General features: G+C 41.8%; 2 protein-coding genes and 1 non-coding gene across 3 annotated transcripts in view; 1 reads left to right on the top strand and 2 right to left on the bottom strand.

The window, feature by feature from the left end:
• LYRM4 (LYR motif containing 4) overlaps positions 1-20,859 on the bottom strand; it is a 282,708-nt gene that overhangs the window by 59,366 nt on the left and 202,483 nt on the right. The window lies entirely within an intron of this gene.
• On the top strand, positions 3,681-3,783 carry LOC123838063 (U6 spliceosomal RNA). The gene has a single exon (XR_006789400.1). It is a non-coding gene; the product is annotated as a U6 spliceosomal RNA (small nuclear RNA).
• Positions 9,257-11,344, bottom strand: LOC123837490 (heat shock cognate 71 kDa protein-like). The gene is given in 3 exon segments (XM_045866421.3): positions 9,257-9,445; positions 9,448-10,503; positions 10,506-11,344. Coding segments are annotated over 3 exon segments (1,935 nt in total). The 5' UTR covers positions 11,272-11,344; the 3' UTR covers positions 9,257-9,332.

Genomic DNA, 20,859 nt, shown 5'->3' with positions numbered 1-20,859 from the left:
CCAAACCATACATTTGCCTTAAAATAGTGATTTCAACTCTGGTGGTCCCCACGTATGCCTTTGTCTTTCTGGTGGTTGTCCCAATCTGTAATGGTCTGTATCTGATCCACTTGTGTCTGGAGTGCTATAAATCCAATTAATATGGCAGTGAAGACACATTCTTGGATTGGGCCTACAGTGATTCTTTTAATCCCAGATATAGCTGAGCACCATATCTTAGATCCAAAATCTAATACAGTAAGCCTTAAAAAATATGACTCATATAAGCCTAGAAGTTCACATGACCCATTCTCAGTAAAGATGTCATATTTAAAAAGCAATTCAAGTTTTATGTACATTATAAACACTAACATATTGCTCATTTTATCCTTATTATAATAGCATTAAATATCACAAAGTGGAAAGAATTATGGGTGAGTTATGGGTACTGTGGAGTTCTGCTAAGTGGTTCTGTACCCTCGTGAAGATAGTAAAGAGGGTATCTACCTCTGTTTCCTCCAGCTTGAGGTCTTTGTTAGAGTCAGAAGGCTCCTTAAAAATCAGTCAGCATTGCTCTCCTTCAATAGTTTTCTACAGTGTATGTGGTTAATAAATTCTGGGTGATTAAATGGCCTTGTTAAGCTCAATTTCTCAGAGTCATTGTCTACTAAATATTTCATTTTCCATTAAAGTTATGAGCATCTGTATCCTAAGATTTGTATAGAATATAGATGATAGACTAAAATTTTGGTGATAGAAAGCTCTTGATGATTCTGTAAGAACTTTTCCATATGATCACTCTCTTTCATGGTTATCTGGGCCCAGCAGAATGGCAACAACACATTTAAAGACAGGCTCTATTTTGACACTGTGCATTCTGTGCTGTCCATCAGGGACCCCTACTTCACCTTGTGATTTTTTACACAAAAAATGTCAGTGATGCAAGAAGGAGGGTGGCAGCCTAAGGAGGAGGGTGGGTAAGATCACTGAGTAGTGTGTACCTCAAGGGAGGAAACCAGTGCTTAAAGGAAAGTAAGTATTGGCCTGAAGGGGACAATGGGAAGGGACAGAAAGCTGGTAGTCCCTCTGAGCTCATGGAACTGGGGAATAAGTATAGAAGAATTAGCAGAACTTGCTCCAGAGGGCTGCAAGGGAAGCAGTTCCCTCAGGGGGAGCAAGGAGATAGAGCAACCTTCAGAGAGGAAGTTGTGAAGAGACCTGAGGACAAAGGGGGTTTCGATTACAGGGTGAGGAAGATGTGAGCGGGCTCACTGCAGAGGAAGCTTTGAAGAAGAGCCAGCGTTGGAAGGAAGAGCAGTGAGGTGATGAAGATCTCGTGGATATCATCACTGTGAGACAGGCTTGATGTTTGTCAGGACTACCAGACCTTCACCACCACCTCTGGCCCCAGAGGACTCTTGTGTTCCTGAAGTGGGAACCTGCATCCTCCTCTGCACACACAACACGGAGCCCCTGCTACTACTACCCACGCTGAGAATCTGATGATGGGCTCTTCTTTCAGGCCTGAAGGCACTGGCAAGTAGGGAGCTTGCCCTCAGAAGACCAAATTTTCCACCTAAGGTAGCTAATGTACACTATGTGCTGTGCCTGAGAGTCCCTTGCATCCTGCTACACCCACAGAACTACCCTCTGCCAAAAGAACACAGCAGCTGAGATAAGCAGTTTTGGAATTTGTAGGGCCTAACACTTAACAACTGCTAGAACCTTCAACAGGTAAGGTATTGGCTATTCTAACTCTGTTTCTTCATCTTTAACATGGGAATAATAATAGCTCATTATAGCAGTACATGGCCTCTTTGATTGAGAGCCTAATTTGGATCTTTTTCAAAAGAAAAGTTCTGGGGGTTTTGGGTTTTTTTTAGATATATATATTTTTTTTATCAGAGAGAGAGAGAGAGAGAGCCAAGCAGGGAGAGCAGCAGGCAGAGGGAGAAGCAGGCTCCCCACTAAACAAGGAGCCTGATGTGGGACTTGATCCCAGGATTCTGGGATCATGACCTGAGCTGAAGGCAGATGCTCAACTGACTGAGCCACCCAGGCATCCCTCAAAAGAAAAGTTTGGGTAGAATAGTTTGAGATCTCTTTTCAAAAAGAGAAGTTTGGAGGTAAGGAAGATGGTGAAGTAGGAAGCATCCAGAGTCCCTCTTTCCATGTAGACAACAATTGCACTGGCAGAAATTTCTCTGATGTAGCTATTTTATACCCAGGGAATCTACTGAAGGCTTGCAACATCTAGAAGAAGGCTTAAATGGTAAGTTGTAGTTAATTTTGGTCAACTTCAACTCTTAACACAGTAGCATCCCCCACCCACCAGACCCCTGGCAGGGAGCCATGCATATGTTCCTGAAGCAGCTTGCACACAGTTTGCAAAAGCTAGGATGGGTAAGAAGGACCTTGTCCTCTAAATAATAGGGATCTGTCTCTGATCACTGATTGCTGCTTCTGATTGCAGAGATGCAGACACAGAGATAGGCAACATTGTTGTAGTTTTCATTGCCATTTTTATAAACCCTGACTTCTCCAGCCAAAGTGCTTTCAGGGGGATTTAAACAGTTGGCCCCTGTTTTGGGAGACTTTTTTCCCTTCATGCTCCCCTTTTTTTCCTTTTGGGGGCTAGACATTTAAGGACTAGGACATTCAAAAGCAACTGCATACACATTTAAAAATATGAATACATATACATTTACACACTTGAATTTAAAAAGTCACAGCATGTACCCAGGGAAAGGCACAGGCTCAGAAAAGACCTGAGAAGACCTTAGGTTTTTATCTCAGGCTGATTTCTATAAAAACAAAACCAAAAACAAGCAAGGGGAGAATCTGCATTCCACACTTAACACATGATAAGATTCAAATGTCCAGTGTTCAACAAAAAGAATCACAAGGCATATAAAGAAACAGGAAACTATGACACATTCAAAGGAAAAAAAATAGAGAACAGACACCATCCCTGAGAAAGACCAGATGGCAGATTTATTAGACAAAGACCTTAAAACAACTGTCTTGAAGATGGTCAAAGAGCTAAAAGAAGCTTTAGACAGAGGCAAGAAAAATGATGTATGAACAAGATGTAAATGTCAATAAAAAGATAGAAAACATAAAAAAGAGATCACAAGCTGAAAACTACAAAAACTGAAATGAAAAATTCATGAAAGAGAATCAGAACAGCTTTAAGTAGGTGGAAGAAATGGTGAACTTGAAGACAGGATCATCAACATTCTCAAGTCCAAGAAACAAAAAAGAAAAAAAGGCTAAAGTCAACTGAGGGCACCTGGGTGGCTCAGTTGGTTAAGTGACTTCCTTTGGCTCAGGTCATGATCCTCTGTAGCCTTGTGTAAGTGTCATGCTTCTCCCTCTGACCTCCCCTCTCTCATTGTCTCTCTCAAATAAATAAATAAAATCTTTAAAAAAAAAAAAAAGAAAAGTCAACTGAGACTATAGGACATGTGAGATGCAATCAAGTGGACCAGCATACATATTGTAGGAGTCTCAGAAGGAGGAGAGAGAGAAGAGGGCAAAGAGATTATTTGAAGAAACAATGATTGAAAACTTCCCAAATTCGATTAAAGCCATGGAAATAAATATCCAAGAAGCTCAATGAACCCCAGTAGGATAAACTCAAAGAAACCCACACCAAGAGGCATTATAATCAAACTATCAAGACAGAAAATCCTGCAAGCTTGCTTTAGCAGCACATATACTAAAATAGGAACAATGCAGAGAGGAGTAACATGACCCCTGTGTAAGGATGAGAGAATCTTGAAAGTAGCAAGAGAGAAGTGACTCATCACATACTAGGGATCAATAGTTGCAGAAAAAATGGTGATGGAGAACACAGCTTCCCCGTTATCCCACGAGTGATTGGACAGCTATCTACAAACAAAAACAGCTCTGGGAGACCTCTAGAGTCCACTTAGAAAGTTTAGCAACACAGTGTAACAAAAATAACTGAGAATAATCAAGAATTGCATTTGCTTGTATCATCCCATACCCCAAACTGGCATTGTGGAGCATCAAGAAGGAACTTGCCAGCTAGAAAGAGTTCCTTTCACCAGGAAAGAAGAGCAGGATGAGCAACAAGTTTTTCCAGCCTCTTGGGGCACTGGGCAAGTGACCTGCTTCAGTTTCACCCCAACCAGACTAGCAAAACTGAAACACACAGAGCTAGCTAGGAACAAGGAAGAAAGGCAGTGGCTTGATTAGCAGACATGCAGTGAGAGCAGATGCAGTTTACAGAGATCTGATCTGCAGACAAACTCAGCAAACTTTGCTACTGACAAAGCCAATGACCAGCACAGCAGCCACAGACACCCTGCAGATTTTGCCAGATTTTACCCCATAGGTAAACAGATTTGTTCATTGACACTAGTTGCTTAATTTCCTCCTCATTCTCTCCCATCCTGACCCTGCCAGAGACAGCCATCTGACAGCCATCCAAGGTCTCCGTGCCTGCAGCTGTGCAAGTGTAAGATACCTGAATCCCTCCTCACCTCTGCCAGGGCCCTGGAGCCATGCCTGCAGCCAGCTTGGGCCTCTGCAGCTGCATGAGCACAAGACCCTAGCCTAGAACCCTCTCCCTGCTGACCCCCCTCCTGTGCCCTGCTGTGCCCATGGAGGTTAGCCCCTCTAGGTGTGTATCTACATACCACCAGGCTGAGACCTATCATCTGCTCCACAAGAGTATGCATGCCCTGGGGGTGGGAATCGGGGGAGAGTGTAAAGCCACAGGTGAGCATGCCAACAGCCAGAGCCCTCCCCCCATCCAATTGCTTGTGGGTCTGCATCAAACCCTGCCTTCTGTCACTGGCCAGCAGCACTGTGCCCAGCAGCTAGCCCCTTCCACTGTGTACTGGCATGTCCCTTGGGTGATTCCTGTCACTGACCTCCACTACAGTATGCATGCCTGGGAGGAGGATATGCAGCCACAGGAGAGCAGCCTGATAATAAGGGCCAGTTTCTGGTGAGCTCATAGTTGGCCCCAGCCCTTGGTATCTGCCTTGGCCCCATCACTATGTGTGTGTCTGTAACACCCCTGCCACTACATAGGCACCTGCAGCTGACCCCCACAGCTGAGTGTGTGCACACTTATGGTTCTGGCCACCACCACTGCCTGCTGAAGTTCCTGGTACCTAGAAGTGCTGCTGAAGACTCCAAAAGCTATTGTAGCCACAGCAGACCCTTTGAAGTTCTCACCAAGGACCATACAGTTGTTAATGTTGTGGGCCCCAGTGACTTGAGCCAAAGAGACATCATGCCCCCTCAGACCCAGTGCTGCCTTGTGTTCCCAAACTTGGCACCATACACCATTAAACCCAGGGTCACAGCACAGTCCAGCATGCCCCCATCCACAGGTGAAAGCTTCTCTTCCTGAAATCAATCTATAAAGTCTAGAAGAGGTAACTGCTTCAGACATCTACACAAGGCTACAGGGATCATGAAGAATCAAGGAACATGTCTCCACCAAAGGAATACAGTAAACTTCCATTAATTGTCACCAAAGAAACAGAGATGTGGGAATTGCTGAACAAAGAATTCAAAAAATCTCTTGATGCTCAGAGAACTACAAGAAAACATAGATAAATGATTTAACAATATCAGGAAGACAAAACAAGAACAAAATAAGAAGTTCAACAAAGAGATAGAAAACATTAAAAAGAACCAAATGTTGGAGCTGAAGAATGCAATGACCATACACACCTCAACATAAGAAGGGCTACCTATGACAAGCCCACAGCTGAGAGCATCCTCGATGGGGAACATCTGAGAGCTTTTTTTCTAAGATAACAAATGAGACAACGATGCTTACTCTCACCACTCTTATTCAACATAGTACTGGAAGTCCTAGCCAAAGCAATCAGGCAAGAAAAAGAAATAAAAGCCATCCAAACAGGAAAGAAAGAGATAAAACTATCTTTGTTGTAAATGGTATGATATTATATAGAGAAAATCCTAAAGACACCACAAAAAAACTGCTAAAATGAATCAACAAATTCAGTAAAGTTTCAGTATAAAAAATCAACATACTGGGGTGCCTGGGTGGCTCAGTCGTTAAGCATCTGCCTTCGGCTCAGATCATGATCCCAGCGTCCTGGGATCGAGCCCCAAGTTGTGCTACCTGCTCAGCGGGGAGTCTGCTTCTCCCTCTCCCACTCCCCCTGCTTGTGTTCCTGCTCTCACTATCTCTCTCTCTGTCAAATAAATAAATAAAATCTTTTTTAAAAAATTAAATAAATATAAATAAATAAATAAATAATCAATATACTAAAAACAGTTGTATTTCTTATATGAACTCTACCTCTGAAACTAATAATACACTGTATGTTAATTAATTGAATTTAAATAAAATAAAATAAAAATTAAAAAATAAAGTGAGATTGTACAACTCTGTAGCTTGTGATAACAAAAAAAAATTTTTTAAGTTGCATTTCTATACACTAACAACAAACCATATGGAAAAGAAATAAAGAAAACAATCTCATTAACAATAACATCAAAAACAATAGAATACTTAGGAAAAAAATTAACTGAGGAGGTAAAAGATCTATACCCTGAAAACTACAAGACTTTGATGAAAGAAATTGAAGAAGACACAAATGGAATGATATCCCATGTTCATGTATTAGAAGAATTAGTATTGTTTGAATGTCCATATTATCAATAGTCATCTATAGATTCAGTGCAACCCCTATCAAAATTCCAATGGCATTTTTCATAGAAATAGAAAAAACAATACTATAATTTGTATGGATCTACAAAAGAACCGCATAGTCAAAACAATCCTAAGAAAGAAGAACAAAGGTGGAGGTATCACATTTCCTGATTTCAAACCATACCACAAAGTTATAGAAATCAAAACAGTATGGTACTGGAAAAAAATAGACCAAAGAAACAGAATCAAGAGCCCAGAAATAAATTATTGCATATACAGTTGATCTTTGAACAATGCAAGGGTAAAGGGTGTCCCCAACCCCCTGCCTGGGCAGTTGAAAATTTGTGTATAACTTTGACTTAACTTTGACTTAAGTTTGACAAACTTAACTACTAATAACAGCCTACTGTTGACTGGACACCTTACCAATAACATAAACAGTTGATTAATACACATTTGTATGTTATATGTATTATATACTTTGTCCTTACAATAAAGTAAGCTAGAGGGGAAAAAAGTTTTAAGAAAATCTAAGGAAGGGAAAATACATTTATGGTACTATGCTGTATTTATTAAAAAATAAGTCCACATATAAGTGGATCCACACAGTTCAAACCTGTGTTGTTCAAGGGTCAACTGTACAGCCAACTAATATTTGACATGGGAGCCAAGAATACTCAATGGGAAAAGGATAGTATCTTCAATAACTTGTATTGGGAAAATTGGATAACCAGATGCAGAAGAATAAAATCAGACCCCTCTCTTACACCATTCACAAAATGAAATGGATTAAAGGCTTAAACACAAGACCTGAAACCATAAAACTACTAGTAGATTCCATAGGGACAAATTTCTTGACATTAGTTTTAGCAGCAATATCCTAGATATGACAACAAATGCACAAGCAACTAAAGCAAAAAGAAATAAGTGGGACTACATCAAATTAAAAGACTTCTGCACAGCAAAAGAAATAATCAACAAAAGTAAAAGGCAACAAATGGAACGGGAGAAAATATTTGCAAATCATATATCTGTTAAAGGATTAATATCCAAATCCTATGAAGAATTCATGTAATTCAATAGCAAAAAACAAACAACCTGATTTTAAAATGGGTAGAGGAACCAAATAGACATTTTTCCAGAGAAGACATACAAATAGCCAAGAGGTATATGAAAAGGTGCTCATCATCACTAACCAGCAGGAAAATGCAACCCAGAATCTCAATGAGATATCACCTCACACCTGTTAGGATGGCTACCATCAAAAAGACAAGAAATAACAAGTGTTGGTGAGGATGTGGAGAAAAGGGAATCCTTGTGCACTGTTGTTTGGAATGTAAATTGGTGCAGCCACTATGGAAAACAGTATGGAGGTATCTAAAAAAAATTAAAAATAGAACTACCATATGATCCAGCAATTCCACTTCTGGATATATATCCAACAGAAATGAAAACAGGATCTCAAAGAGATATCTGCACCCTCAGGTTCATTGCAGCATTATTCACAAAAGCCAAGATATAGAAACGATCTACATGTCCATCAATGGATTCATGGACAAAAAAGACATGGTGTATATATAATGGAATATTATTCAGCCATGAGAAAGAAGAAAATATTGCCATTTTGACAACTTGAATGAACCTTGAGGACATGAAATAAGTCAGACAGAAAAAGACAAATGCTGTATGATATCACCTATATATGGAATCTGAAAAAGTCAAATTCAGGTAAACAGAGAGTAGAGTGTTGGTTACCAGGGCCTGGATAAACCCTTTCCTCCACCCCCGTTCACTAACAGTTCCACAGAGCACAGAAGTAAGGAAATAGAAATGGCTGGCTGTAGAGTAAAGTCTCTGACTTTGGCCTTGGAGCCAGTAATGCAGAGGAGGGGCTTGAGGGGAGAGAGAAAGAGAGGGAGGGGGGAAAGGGAGAGAGAGGGGGGGAGAGGGAGGGACTGTGGTAGGAAGGGACAAGAGAGACAGAAAGAGAGAAGAGGGATGTCACTCACTGGGAAATAAGTAGCAACAGATTTTTGTCAGAAATAGAAGAAACAGATTTCTCTAGAATAGCATGGGTAAAGGACTCTGTTCTCAAATGTGGAGCAATCATCTCTGGGAGCTTACTGCAAATAGTAATAAGTGCTCTGACACAATAAAGCAACATTCATTTAAAAATTGGACATTGAAACCAGAATCTCTGGGCAATTATTTATAATATTTTTTTATGGTGCCAATTTTAAATACAGTTTTGGTTAAGACATTGCATTTTCCACTTAACAATACAGTGCTTATAAAGTGCAATGTTTATTTCCTTTCCCTGTGCACATATTCCATATTCAGTATCAAGAATGCCCAGTTTATTTACTATAGCAGCTCAACATTAAAACTGCCATGGAGGGCGCCTGGGTGGCTCAGTTGGTTAAGCGACTGCCTTCGGCTCAGGTCATGATCCTGGAGTCCCGGGATCGAGTCCCGCATCGGGCTCCCTGCTCGGCGGGGAGTCTGCTTCTCCCTCTCCCACTCCCTGTTTGTGTTCCCTCTCTTGCTGTGTCTTTCTCTGTCAAATAAATAAATAAAATCTTTAAAAAAAAAAAAACAAAAAAAACTGCCATGGAATTTGCTACAAATTTGGGTCCTTCAAATATTTTGTGTGGAACAATGTTAGACCTATTCTCAGGTTGGCTTAATCAACCTCTTCAATGGTGGGTCCAGAGGAGGCACCACCAGAGGGAGGAGCTCCACCACCAGGGAAGCCTCCAGGCATTCCTCCTGGCATGCCCCCTGCACTCTGATACAGTTGGTAATGATGGGATTGCAGACTTTCTCCAGCTCTTTCTGCTGGTGTTCAAATTCTTCCTTCTCTGCAGTCTGGTTCTTATCAAGCCATTTGATGATTTCATTGCTCTTGTCAAGAATCTTCTGTTTGTCCTCATCATTGATCTTGCCCTGAAGTTTTTCATCTTCAGCAGTTGCTTTCATGTTGAATGCATAAGACTCAAGTGAATTCTTGGAGGACACCTTGGCCTGCTGTTTCTCATCTTCAGCTTTGTACTTCTCAGCTTCCTGGACCATGCGCTCAATGTCTTCCTTGCTCTGGCGGCCCTTGTCATTAGTGATGGTAATCTTGTTCTCTTTTCCTGTGCTCTTATCCACAGCAGAGACATTGAGGATACCATTAGCATCAGTATCAAAAGTGACTTCAATCTGAGGAACGCCACGAGGGGCAGGAGGTATGCCTGTGAGTTCGAACTTGCCAAGTAGGTTATTATCCTTGGTCATGGCACGCTCACCTTCATATACCTGAATAAGCACACCAGGCTGGTTGTCAGAGTAGGTAGTGAAGGTTTGTGTCTGTTTGGTAGGAATGGTAGTATTACGCTTGATGAGAACAGTCATGACTCCTCCAGCAGTTTCAGTGCCAAGAGAAAGCGGAGTGACATCCAACAGCAGCAAATCTTGGACGTTTTCAGATTTGTCTCCAGAAAGGATGGCTGCCTGGAGAGCTGCACCGTAAACAACAGCCTCATCAGGGCTGATGCTCTTATTCAGTTCTTTTCTGTTGAAGAAATCTTGTAGAAGTTTCTGAATCTTGGGAATAGGGGTAGAACCACCCAACAGGACAATATCGTGGATGTGAGACTTGTCTAGCTTGGCATCCCGGAGGGCTTTCTTTACAGGGTCCAGGGTGCCACGGAACAGATCAGCATTTAATTCTTCAAACCGGGCATGAGTAATAGAGGTATAGAAGTTGATTCCTTCATATAGAGAGTCAATCTCAATACTGGCCTGCGTGCTAGAAGAAAGTGTATGCTTAGCACATTCACAAGCAGTACGGAGACGACGAACTGCCCTCTGTTTTCACTGATGTCCTTCTTATGTTTGCCCTTGAACTCTGCAATAAAATGGTTGACCATTCTGTTGTCAAAGTCTTCTCCACCTAAGTGGGTGTCTCCAGCTGTGGATTTGACCTCAAAGATCCCATCTTCAAGAGTAAGGATTGACACATCAAAAGTGCCACCTCCTAAGTCAAGGATCAGCACATTCCTTTCAGCACCAACCTTTTTGTCTAAGCCATAAGCAATAGCAGCAGCAGTTGGCTCGTTGATGATTCGAAGTACATTGAGACCAGCAATAGTTCCAGCATCTTTGGTAGCCTGACGCTGAGAGTCACTGAAGTATGCAGGTACCGTGACAACTGCATTGCTAACAGTCTTCCCAAGGTAGGCCTCTGCAATTTCCTTCATCTCCATCAAAACCATAGAGGACACCTCTTCTGGATAGAAACTTTTTGTCTCTCCCTTGTATTCTACTTGGACCTTGAGCCTGCCAGCATCATTCACCACCATGAAAGGCCAATGCTTCATATCAGATTGGTCAACAGCATCATCAAATCTACATCCAATCAGGCGTTTGACATCAAAAACTGTGTTGGTGGGGTTCATCGCAACTTGATTCTTTGCAGCATCACCGATCAATCGTTCGGTGTCAGTGAAGGCGACATAACTTGGGGTGGTTCAGTTTCCCTGATCACTGGCAATTATTTCCACTTTCCCATGCTGGAAGACACCCACGCAAGAGTAGGTGGTGCCAAGATCAATGCCAACTGCAGGTCCCTTAGACATGGTTGCTTCTGTGTGGGCCTGGCTCGGCTTGAGAAGAAAACAGCTGTCTGGTGATCTAGCCCAGCATTCAATGAGACCCTATAATATTTTTAATATTGTTTCCGTGTTAACCGTACAGAAAATTGCATATAGCTCCCGTTCTGTTTGAAAGAATGTCAGCCATTTTCACTGAATCTCTTTGTTGTTTTCATGAAGTCCCAAGGTAAGGACTCTTGCATAGATAGCAGTGGGTGTGTTCTGCCTATTACAGCAAAAAAATTCTAGAATCCAATGTGGGCAAGAACAGATAAACAGCCCTGCTCCCAGAATGTGTCTTGACCAGAGGTAATATGGTCTGGTTAACCTACCTCAAATTCTCATAATAGTACCTGTGCTTTCACTGACTTGCCATTAACAGAAAATCACTGAAACGGCTACTTACATGTGACACACATTGTGTTTTTTAGTCTAGTTAACCTCTTACCTCACCCAAGAACTAATGTGCGGATGGCTCTATCCTCACAAAGGTTACCCAGTCATGGCTGGAATCCTCATCTGAGTGTCTCTACAGGGGTGGAGGGAGGACGTGGGAACACAAGGAAAGAAGTTAACCATCATTACATGAGTGCCTTGTCCCAGGCACTATGCTTCCACAAATGTTTATGATCAATTGCCTTAATTCTGAGAGGCTGGTACTACTGTGTCCATTTTCCAGATGGGGAAACTGAGGATTAAAGAACTGAGTAATTTGCTCAAGATCCCAGAGTAAAGACATGGGAAAGCCAAAATTCCAAATGAGTTCTGCCCTACTCCAATGCCTCTGGTCTTTTCACAGGCTTATGCCATCACCTAATTTTTTTTTTTTTAAGATTTTATTTATTTATTTGACAGAGAGAGAGAGAGACAGCGAGAGAGAGGGAACACAAGCAGGGGAGTGGGAGAGAGAGAAGCAGGCTTCCTGCTGAGCAGGGAGCCTGATGCAGGGCTCGATCCCAGGACCCCGGGATCATGACCTGAGCCAAAGGCAGGTGCTTAATGACTGAGCCACCCAGGCACCCCTGCCATCACCTAATCTTGAGCTTACTCTCAGTGTCAAGTCATCCAGAGTATTTCTAAACACACTTCTGATAATTGTCTTATTATAAGGCATGCCAAGGAGATGGAGGACTGATGCCTGGTTATAGGAGGAGATGTAGAGATAGAAAAAAGAGTAGGCAGGAGACAAGAACTGACTTGCTTTTACCATGATGAAATCAGGGTATCTAAGATTGTTTCAGATCTCTGTATGTTACATTGCAAGGCCAAATACAACATGTCCCTCAAGATTTGGCCCAAATGCTACCTGATCCATGCTGTGCTGTCTTCACTTTCTACCCCACTTTTTAATCCCCTTGGTTCGGTTAAATAGGTTTTATTTACCCAACTGCCATCTCAGGACTGAATATATTCTACCTTGTGTCCCTCTACCTCCCACACAGGCAGAGATCTTCGAAGTAGGAGGAGGGGATCCTGAGCTAAGTAGGTCTCTGGTCACCATGCCAGAATCTACTCAGAGGTTGAGATTATGGCTTCAATTCAGGGGATCGAGGGACAGAGCCAAAGGGGACCTACTAAAAGGTAACCTCAGAACAGTTGAAAGCCATGCACATCCTCCCAGATGGAGCTACTGGTGTTACTCCCAAATCAGTAGTTCAAGTTTTTGGTCCTGGGACCTCTTTATTGTAACTATTGCTGTTGTCATCATTGTTGTTTTTGAAGACCGTGAAGAAGCTTTTGTTTATGTGGGTTATGCCATACTTACCATAATAGAAATTAAAACAGAAAAATCTAAAATATTGATTGATTAAAAAAATTGTATGTTAACATAAAAAACCTTCTTTTATGGAAAAACCCTATATTTTCCAAGACAAAAGAAAATTAGAAAGGCAGCAATGTTTTGTACGTTTTGCACATCTTTTTAGTGATTGGCTTAAAAGAGGACAGTGGGGGCGCCTGGGTGGCTCAGTTGGTTAAGCCTCTGCCTTCGGCTCAGGTCATGATCCCAGGGCCCTGAGATCGAGCCCCGCATCAGGCTCCCTGCTCAGCTCAGTGGGGAGCCTGCTTCTCCCTCTCCCTCTATCTACTGCTCTGCCTACTCGCACTCTCTCTGTCAAATAAATGAATAAAAACGTAAAAAAAAAAAAAAGAGGACAGTGGATTCACTTACCTACTTCTGCACTCAATCCTTGTCAGGTTCCAAATAGTTACGTCTCCTTTATTGTTAATTACCTAAGACCCAGTGTCTGCTTCTTAAGGGTTTCGCCTCCCTGAGTAGTCCAAATGGGGCTCTCTCTGCCTAGAGAGAGGAGATGGTTGGAGCCCAATGAAACCACTTGGGCCACTGCTTGTCTTTGTCACATGGGATCACTAATGGAAACAAGTTCTGTCCAGATGCTGTCTGCCCAGACCCACTTCCCCAACAATCTGCCCAAGCCCACCGTCTCCATGGGAATAGGATGCTCCAGAGGCACAGCCTTTACTTCACACCCCATCCTCAACCATCGTTCTCCAAACCACAGCATCTGTGCTCAAAAGAGAGTGGACTGGAGGAGCGTCCCTGCCACACCCTGGTCCTACCCCCCACAGCCTGCACGTCCTCTGTCCTTCTTGCCCTTTTCTGCTTCTGGGTCTTGCCTAGACCCTGTGTGGTTGGCTCAGCTTCAGGCATCCTTGGGGGATACTCAGTGGGTACCCATTTCCAACCTATAGCCTGCACTGAGGACTCTTGGCTTTGTCTGCCTCCAGAGGTTATCTTTTCCCTTCTTCTTTCATAGTCCCCTATTATTTTTCCTGTTTTATCAATGGCATGTTTGATTTTACAGCTCTGTATCTCCACACTATTCAAGTATATAAAATTGCCTTAATGTCTGCTGTTTCTTTTCCATTTTATCTTTCTGCTTTAATTTCCTTTATTTTCTTTAAGGTAAAAATGTCCTGCTTCCACCTTGTTTTCCTGGCTTTTCTATTAACTATTTTTAATTGGAAAAGTAATAAAAGCACGAGATGAAATGGAAAATGATAAAAGGGTAAACAATGAAAAGCAAGCAAGACCGCTGGTCTGCTAATCCCTGTCTCCAGAGGCAACAGTGTTACCAGCATCTGGTGTTTTCTTCCAGAAACGGTCTATGCATATAATAAGCATACTCCTCCCCCTTTATTGAACTAATAGAAGCTTGCTTTTCACACAGTCTGGACCTTTGGTTTTCTTTTTAACCTTGTATCTTGGAGACTGTTTTAAATCAGCATGCAAAGACCTACCCCAATATTTGTAAGGGTTGCACCAATAACACAAATTATGGATGTACATAATGTATCGAATCTGTCCCCTTTTTATAGAGCACGTAGGTTGTTTCTGATCTCTTCCTGTTACAAATAGTACTTCAGTAAAGTATGTACATACACATGAGATTATGGAAAAAGTTCTAGAAGTACAGTTCGTATGTCAAAACTATTTGCTTTGAAAATGTTGGTAGATATTATCACATTGCCCTCCAATGCATAGGTCATAGGTATCGTAGGTGTTGGAAGTATTGTTCCCTGTATGTTTTCTTTAGATTTTGTTTATTATACATATATTTTTTGTCATGAAGAAATGATAGGTTTTTATGCAAGTAAATTATTTTTTTATGCTTTGCAGGTAAATTCATGTATGGCTTTTGACCTGTGTTTCTTCCTTAATTCAGGTCTTCTCCTATCTAAGATTTTTTTCCCCTGTACTGTGCTTTTTTCTAGTCTCTTTTGTTTTCAATTTTGACATTAAAATTTTCAGTCTCTCTGGAATTTATTTTGAGAATTAGAATCAAGGAAGAGCTTCATTTCTTCCCAAATGGTCAACTGGTTTTACCAGTAGTAATTTTTTTATACATTTTTAAAAAAAAGATTTATTCATTCATTTTAGAGAGAGAGTTGGGGGGAAGGGGCAGGGGTGAGGAGAGTGAGAATCCCAAGCAGATTCCATGCCAAGCACGGAGCCCAATGTGGGGCTTGATCCTAGGACCCCTGAGACCAGCACCTGAGCCGAAACCAAGAGCAGGAAGCTCAATTGACTACACCATCCAGACGCCCCATCAGTAGTAGTTTTTAAATAATTCATCTTTTCTCCACTGATGCTAACTATCACCTTCATCACATAGTTCCTATTGTTATTTCTAGGTTCTCTGTTCTGTTTTAGTGATCTGTTTTCTTAGTCACACGTGTTAAGTAAATAGCTTTAAAATATGCTTTAATATGTGTTAGGACCAACCTCCTCCTCATTCTTTTTTTCTTCTCAGACTTTTCCTGGCTAGTTTCTTTTCTTTTTTTTTTTATTTATTCATTTGAGACAAAGAGATAGAGAGAGAGAGCATGAGCAGGGAGAGAGGCAGAGGGAGAGGGAGAAGCAGGCTTCCTGCTGAGCCAGGAGCCCGATGTGGGGCTCAATCCCAGCACCCTGGGATCATGACCTGGGCCGAAGGCAGATGCTTAACCATCTGAGCCACCCAGGCCCCCCATTCCTGGCTATTTTCATATGAATTTTAGCATATAGCTTTCCAACATATTTTTATTTTGGGGGTTCCCAGTAAATTTGTGGATTCTCTTAGGAAGAATGAACACCTCTCTACTATTGTTTCTTCCTATTCAAGTACAGGGCCCTTCTTTTCATTTATTTGTGTATTCTTTTGTGTCTCTCAGTAGAAAAACAGTTTTCTTCAATGTACAGATTTGAGCCTATATATTTCTTGTTAAGTTTATCTGCAGATATTTTATACTTCTTGTAGCTTTTATTAAATGGAATATGTCCTCCTTGCCCTAAGTTTTTAGTTTCATTATTTAAAACAAAATCAAGTATCTTTATTTGGGGGGGTATTATTTTACTTTTAACTCTTTAATATTTAATTCATTCTTAATCCTTCAATCCTTCTATTTTTGTGATTTAAACTTATTTCTCAGGCTTTAGCTTTTTGTCTCCTTTATCCCAAACATGATCGATAAGCAGTTTTCTGTTTCATGTACCGACTATCACCCAATGTATACTTTCTCAATGTCCACCAACACCCGCAAACCACCATTCATGTATGACAACTAACAAGCATCTCTGTCTTCCAGATGGGCCTGACTTTCAGTCAACAATTCAGTTCTGGCTGAATTACCACCTCTGCCTGTAGAGCAGTGATTTCCCAACTACGTGAATATTTTATTTCATTTTTGCCCTTTTTTAATATAAAAGAATGAACAACTCTAAAATAACACAATTTGTAACACAAATGAGATAAAGATATTAGTTGTGCCCCAAACTTTTAGCTTACTAAGCTTACATAGGTTTAACGTGTGTTCATTAGAAATAGCTGAAGGGTAGGTAAGGGGTTTATGTGTGTGTATGTTTGTGAGGTGATGAGAATATTCTAAAACTGGCTGTGGTGATGGTTGCATGTATCTGTGAATACACTACAAAAACACATTTAAAAAAAATCTTAAAAAAAACATTGATTTTTACACTTCAAATGGGTGAATTGCATGGTATGTGAATTATACTTCAGTAAAGATATTTTCAAAACAGTAAAAGCAAATGAAAGAGGCTGTTAAAAATGTGGGGGAAAAGAACATCAAAGATTATATCCATAAACCTGGGGCAGAGTATAGGAAATGGAGAGAACTTGAACATTTGGGGATGACAATTGTCATAAAAAATTCTTTTGATCCAAATGCAAAGAGTTTTTCTTAAGAGGGTTTGATAGGTGTAAAAGAACCACTGATAGGGATACAAATAAGTTCTAAAGAGAAGATAAGAAAGTTGATAGGATACCATCAAAATCCCCTGCTCAGTCTGTGCAGATTTACCCCAACTAAATCCATCTCTTGTGTTTGCCCATTTGGCTCTCTGAGTAAGCTGAAAGAACCAGATTTAAAGGAAGCATCACTTTTTTTAAAAAAAAGCTTCATTTAGATATAATTTACATATCATACAATTCACCCATTGTATATGATTCAAAGGTGTTCAGTATATTCACAGATACATGCGATCATCATCACTGTCAGCGTGAGAATGTTTCACTGTCTTAAAAAGAAATCTTATCCCTTTTAGCTATCATTCCCTGCCTCTCCAGTCTCCCAATCCTAAACAACCACGAATCTACTTTCTGTCACCATGGAGTTCCCTTTTGGGATATTTCATATATATGGAATCTTAGAATTTGTGGTCTTTTGTGTTTGGCTTCTTTCATTTAGCATATTTTCAAGGTTCATCCAAGTTATAGCATGTGTCAGAACTTTCTATGCCCTAACAATATCCCATTGTACGTAGATCCCATATTTTGTTTATCTAGTCACCTGTTCATGGACACTTGGGTTCCAGCAACATGGCAGACCAGGATGACGTCTATCACTGCTACAAATACATGGAGTAAGCCTGGATAAAACACACACACATCCCCAGGAAATTATATACTTTATACTCATAAAGTTGATTGTTTTAAGTTACAGGAAAAAACCCCACATAACTCCCTTTCAAACCAAGTTTGAAAGAATGAAATGTAAACCCTTGGTATCAGAAATAGAGAGAGAAAACAGAACCCAAGCGGTAGGAAGCAGTTGATGCGGGAGTATGGGCTGGATAGCAGCATGAGGGGCAGGATTTCAGAGATGTGGTGCTTGGCACATCTGACGGAAGTGCTGAGAAAGTGTGCCCGCTCTCCTTAGTGTCACTGGTAGGGGAAGAGTGACAGGTCTGGGCCATAGGTGGTGGTGAGGTGGATTGGGTCTGAACCCAACACCTGCATGGCCCAAGAACTGAAGCCTGAGAAAATAATACAAAATCAGGCCTGTGACCATCGAAGCCTCCAAAGGTGCTCGCAGAAAGAAACTTCATACTCTTCTGGACCATGCCAAAGTTTTCACCACGAAGGGCTCACAGAACTTCCACAGAAAACCATGAAAATGAGTTCGCTCACAAAGTCTTACAGACCATTGGGAGAAATAAGCATAATGCGGAGCTGTAACACCCAGAAACTGAATATTTACCCCATCATTGAGGACATTGTAATTTTGTAGTTCTGTAAATGGAGGTCTTTTACACATGTGTTTTGCTCAACTGTTGGATAATTAACTCTGGTACTTTTGTATAAAAGTAAGAGTTTTGTACTGATATTTTGCTTTTTTTTTTTCCTATTCTCCTGGTTTAAAATGCTATTATTCTAATTTCCTGATCATACTTCATTCTCCTCAATCTCAGAACCTCTCTGTGCTTTTCCTCTCTGATCACAGTTTAATTTATAATCTCTTTTTCAGAAAGGCCTGAGGTAAGTATGGCTTGAGGCAGGAAGGATTAGAAGCCTTGTTTATTCTGAGCTGCCCATCCTTTTCTTTTGAAAGTTCATCCTTTTTAAGGATGCTTCTTTAAAAACATAACAAAACAAACAAGCAAAACCTGCATTCACCACCTCCCTAGTCCCAGGTGACACTCAGGACAAAACTAGGTCTCCGTGCAAATGGACACGAGTTGCTGGCTCTGTCAGATGATTTCCGGAGTCATGTGCTAATGGACACACTGCACAGTTTAGAGTCTGTGAGTCCTCACGAGTATGTAACTGCTGGACTGGGGGCAAACCAGAGCCCCACCGCAACCAGGAGGGGAAGGGAAGGAGGCAGTCACATGGGAAGGGACCATGGTAGGACCCATGTAACACTGATGTCCCCGTGGTCAAGGGGCCCATGGAGGTGGGTGGCGTGGCCAGTCCTCCACCAGGCCTCTCGAACTGCGAGCTCACAAACCAGCCCTCCAATGAAGGCGTTTCCATCTCTCGGCTTCCTTCTCAAGAGGCACAGGGGGATCTCTGAGGGCATTTCCCCTTCGATACAAAGCTGTCCTGAGTAGCATGGTTAAATGGGATAAGGTGGACAGCACGCTTAGACTGTTTTTACAATGGTGTAATCTGAGAAGGCAGGGAGGCCCATTTCATCTACAAAAGCCTTGGTCCCATGATGAAGCAGTACATCTAGCTGAGGCTGGGCTTTATGGGTCCACTGTACCCCCCGGAGAGAGCCAGGTCCCTCCCTCCAGCCACATTCACCAAACTTCCGTTTCCAGGGGCCATGCCTTCCCTGACCCCCTTACCCATCACGACGTCTTCCGCTCATCCTATCCTCCTTACCCCTCCCCCTTACTTTGCTTTTAACGAGTATCATCATTCACACTCGCGTGAACATGATCTGAGCCCCTCTCGAATAGAATCCCCAACAATCCCAGGACTTTGGGCTGGCTCGCCTCTGCACCCCAGCACCAGCACTATGCTATATGGTCAGTGAATGAGGAAGAATACTCCCGACCGTGTGCTGTTACCAGGCCAGATCTCATGCTGGGTACCACTGTGGACCGGGTTGGGGGCGCCATCTCCCAAGGCTAGATCAATCCTTTTAATGATTGCTCAGCCTCTCTAGGCAATTTGTCCCCTGGCATCCTTTCCCCAGACCCTGAACAATCCTCTTCATCTCTGTTCACCCCAGCACGTTGATAACCTGACCCAGGGACTGTCATCTGCTTCCCAGGAACTGGCTGGCCACACTTTGCCTCCCAGAAAAGGAATGTGACCTGCTCAGCGGAGGCAGTGGTCCAGTGGGAGCTGCCTGCCGACTGGTCTGAAGCTCTGCAGTAAGGCTTATAGCCACATTCTTTCAGATCTGGTGGACTCTCCCTGGCCCAGAATCTCCTGGAACATTACAAGAGTCCACTCTCAATCTGTTGTTAGCTTTGGGGGGTATGTTTTAACAATATATACCTGTAAGGGACCAGGGTTTTGGAATAGTCTCCATTCCAAAGTCAAAATTTTTGAACTTCTATCTGCTGGCTGGAGAAAAGAAAGAAAAAAAACACAAAACATTGATAGAAATAAGGGTGACAGATGAATCATTCTTTCCACCTTGCTCACAGAAGTTGCTATTCCAGCTGGCCCTGATTGGTTCTCTGGCAAATAGGATGTGATATCCGTATTTGTATATTTGTCTTTATTCATCTTTTAAAATTTACTGTATTTTTAAAATAATTAATAGACTTTATTTTTCAAAAATATTTTATTTACTTATTCGAGAGAGAGCAAGAGACAGAGCAGGAGGGGGGGCGGGGCAGAAGCAGGCTCCCCGCTGAGCTGAGCAGGGAGCTGGATATGGGTTCGACCCCAGGACCCTGAGATCATGACCAGAGCCAAAGGCAGATGGCTAACAAACTGAGCCACCCAGACACCCCTAGACTTTATTTTTTAGATCAGTTTTAGGTTTACAGAAATACTGAGTGGAAAGTGTAGTTAGTTCCCATATAATCCATTGTCCCTCACCCCACCATTTTCTATATTATTAACATCATGCATGAGTGTGGCACATTGGTGATAATTGAGAGGACAGTATTAGGCCACTATTATTATTTCAAGGCCATAGTTGGTATTAAGGTTCACTCTTGGTGTTGTACATTGTATGGGGTTGGACAGATGCATAATGACATGTCACTGCTCTTATAGTATCGTACAGAATAGTTTCACTGCCCTAAAAATCCTGTGTGCGACTTATTCATCCCTCCCCCCAGGCCCTGGCAATCAGTGATCTCTT

Source organism: Mirounga angustirostris, unplaced genomic scaffold (genome assembly GCF_029215605.1).
Source record: "Mirounga angustirostris isolate CCGP_5_RB_7025 unplaced genomic scaffold, mMirAng1.0.hap1 SCAF_8, whole genome shotgun sequence".
Taxonomy (NCBI): Eukaryota; Metazoa; Chordata; class Mammalia; order Carnivora; family Phocidae; genus Mirounga; species Mirounga angustirostris.
The sequence above is the reverse complement of the archived record's forward strand: the minus strand, read 5'-3'. Positions and strand labels throughout refer to the sequence as shown.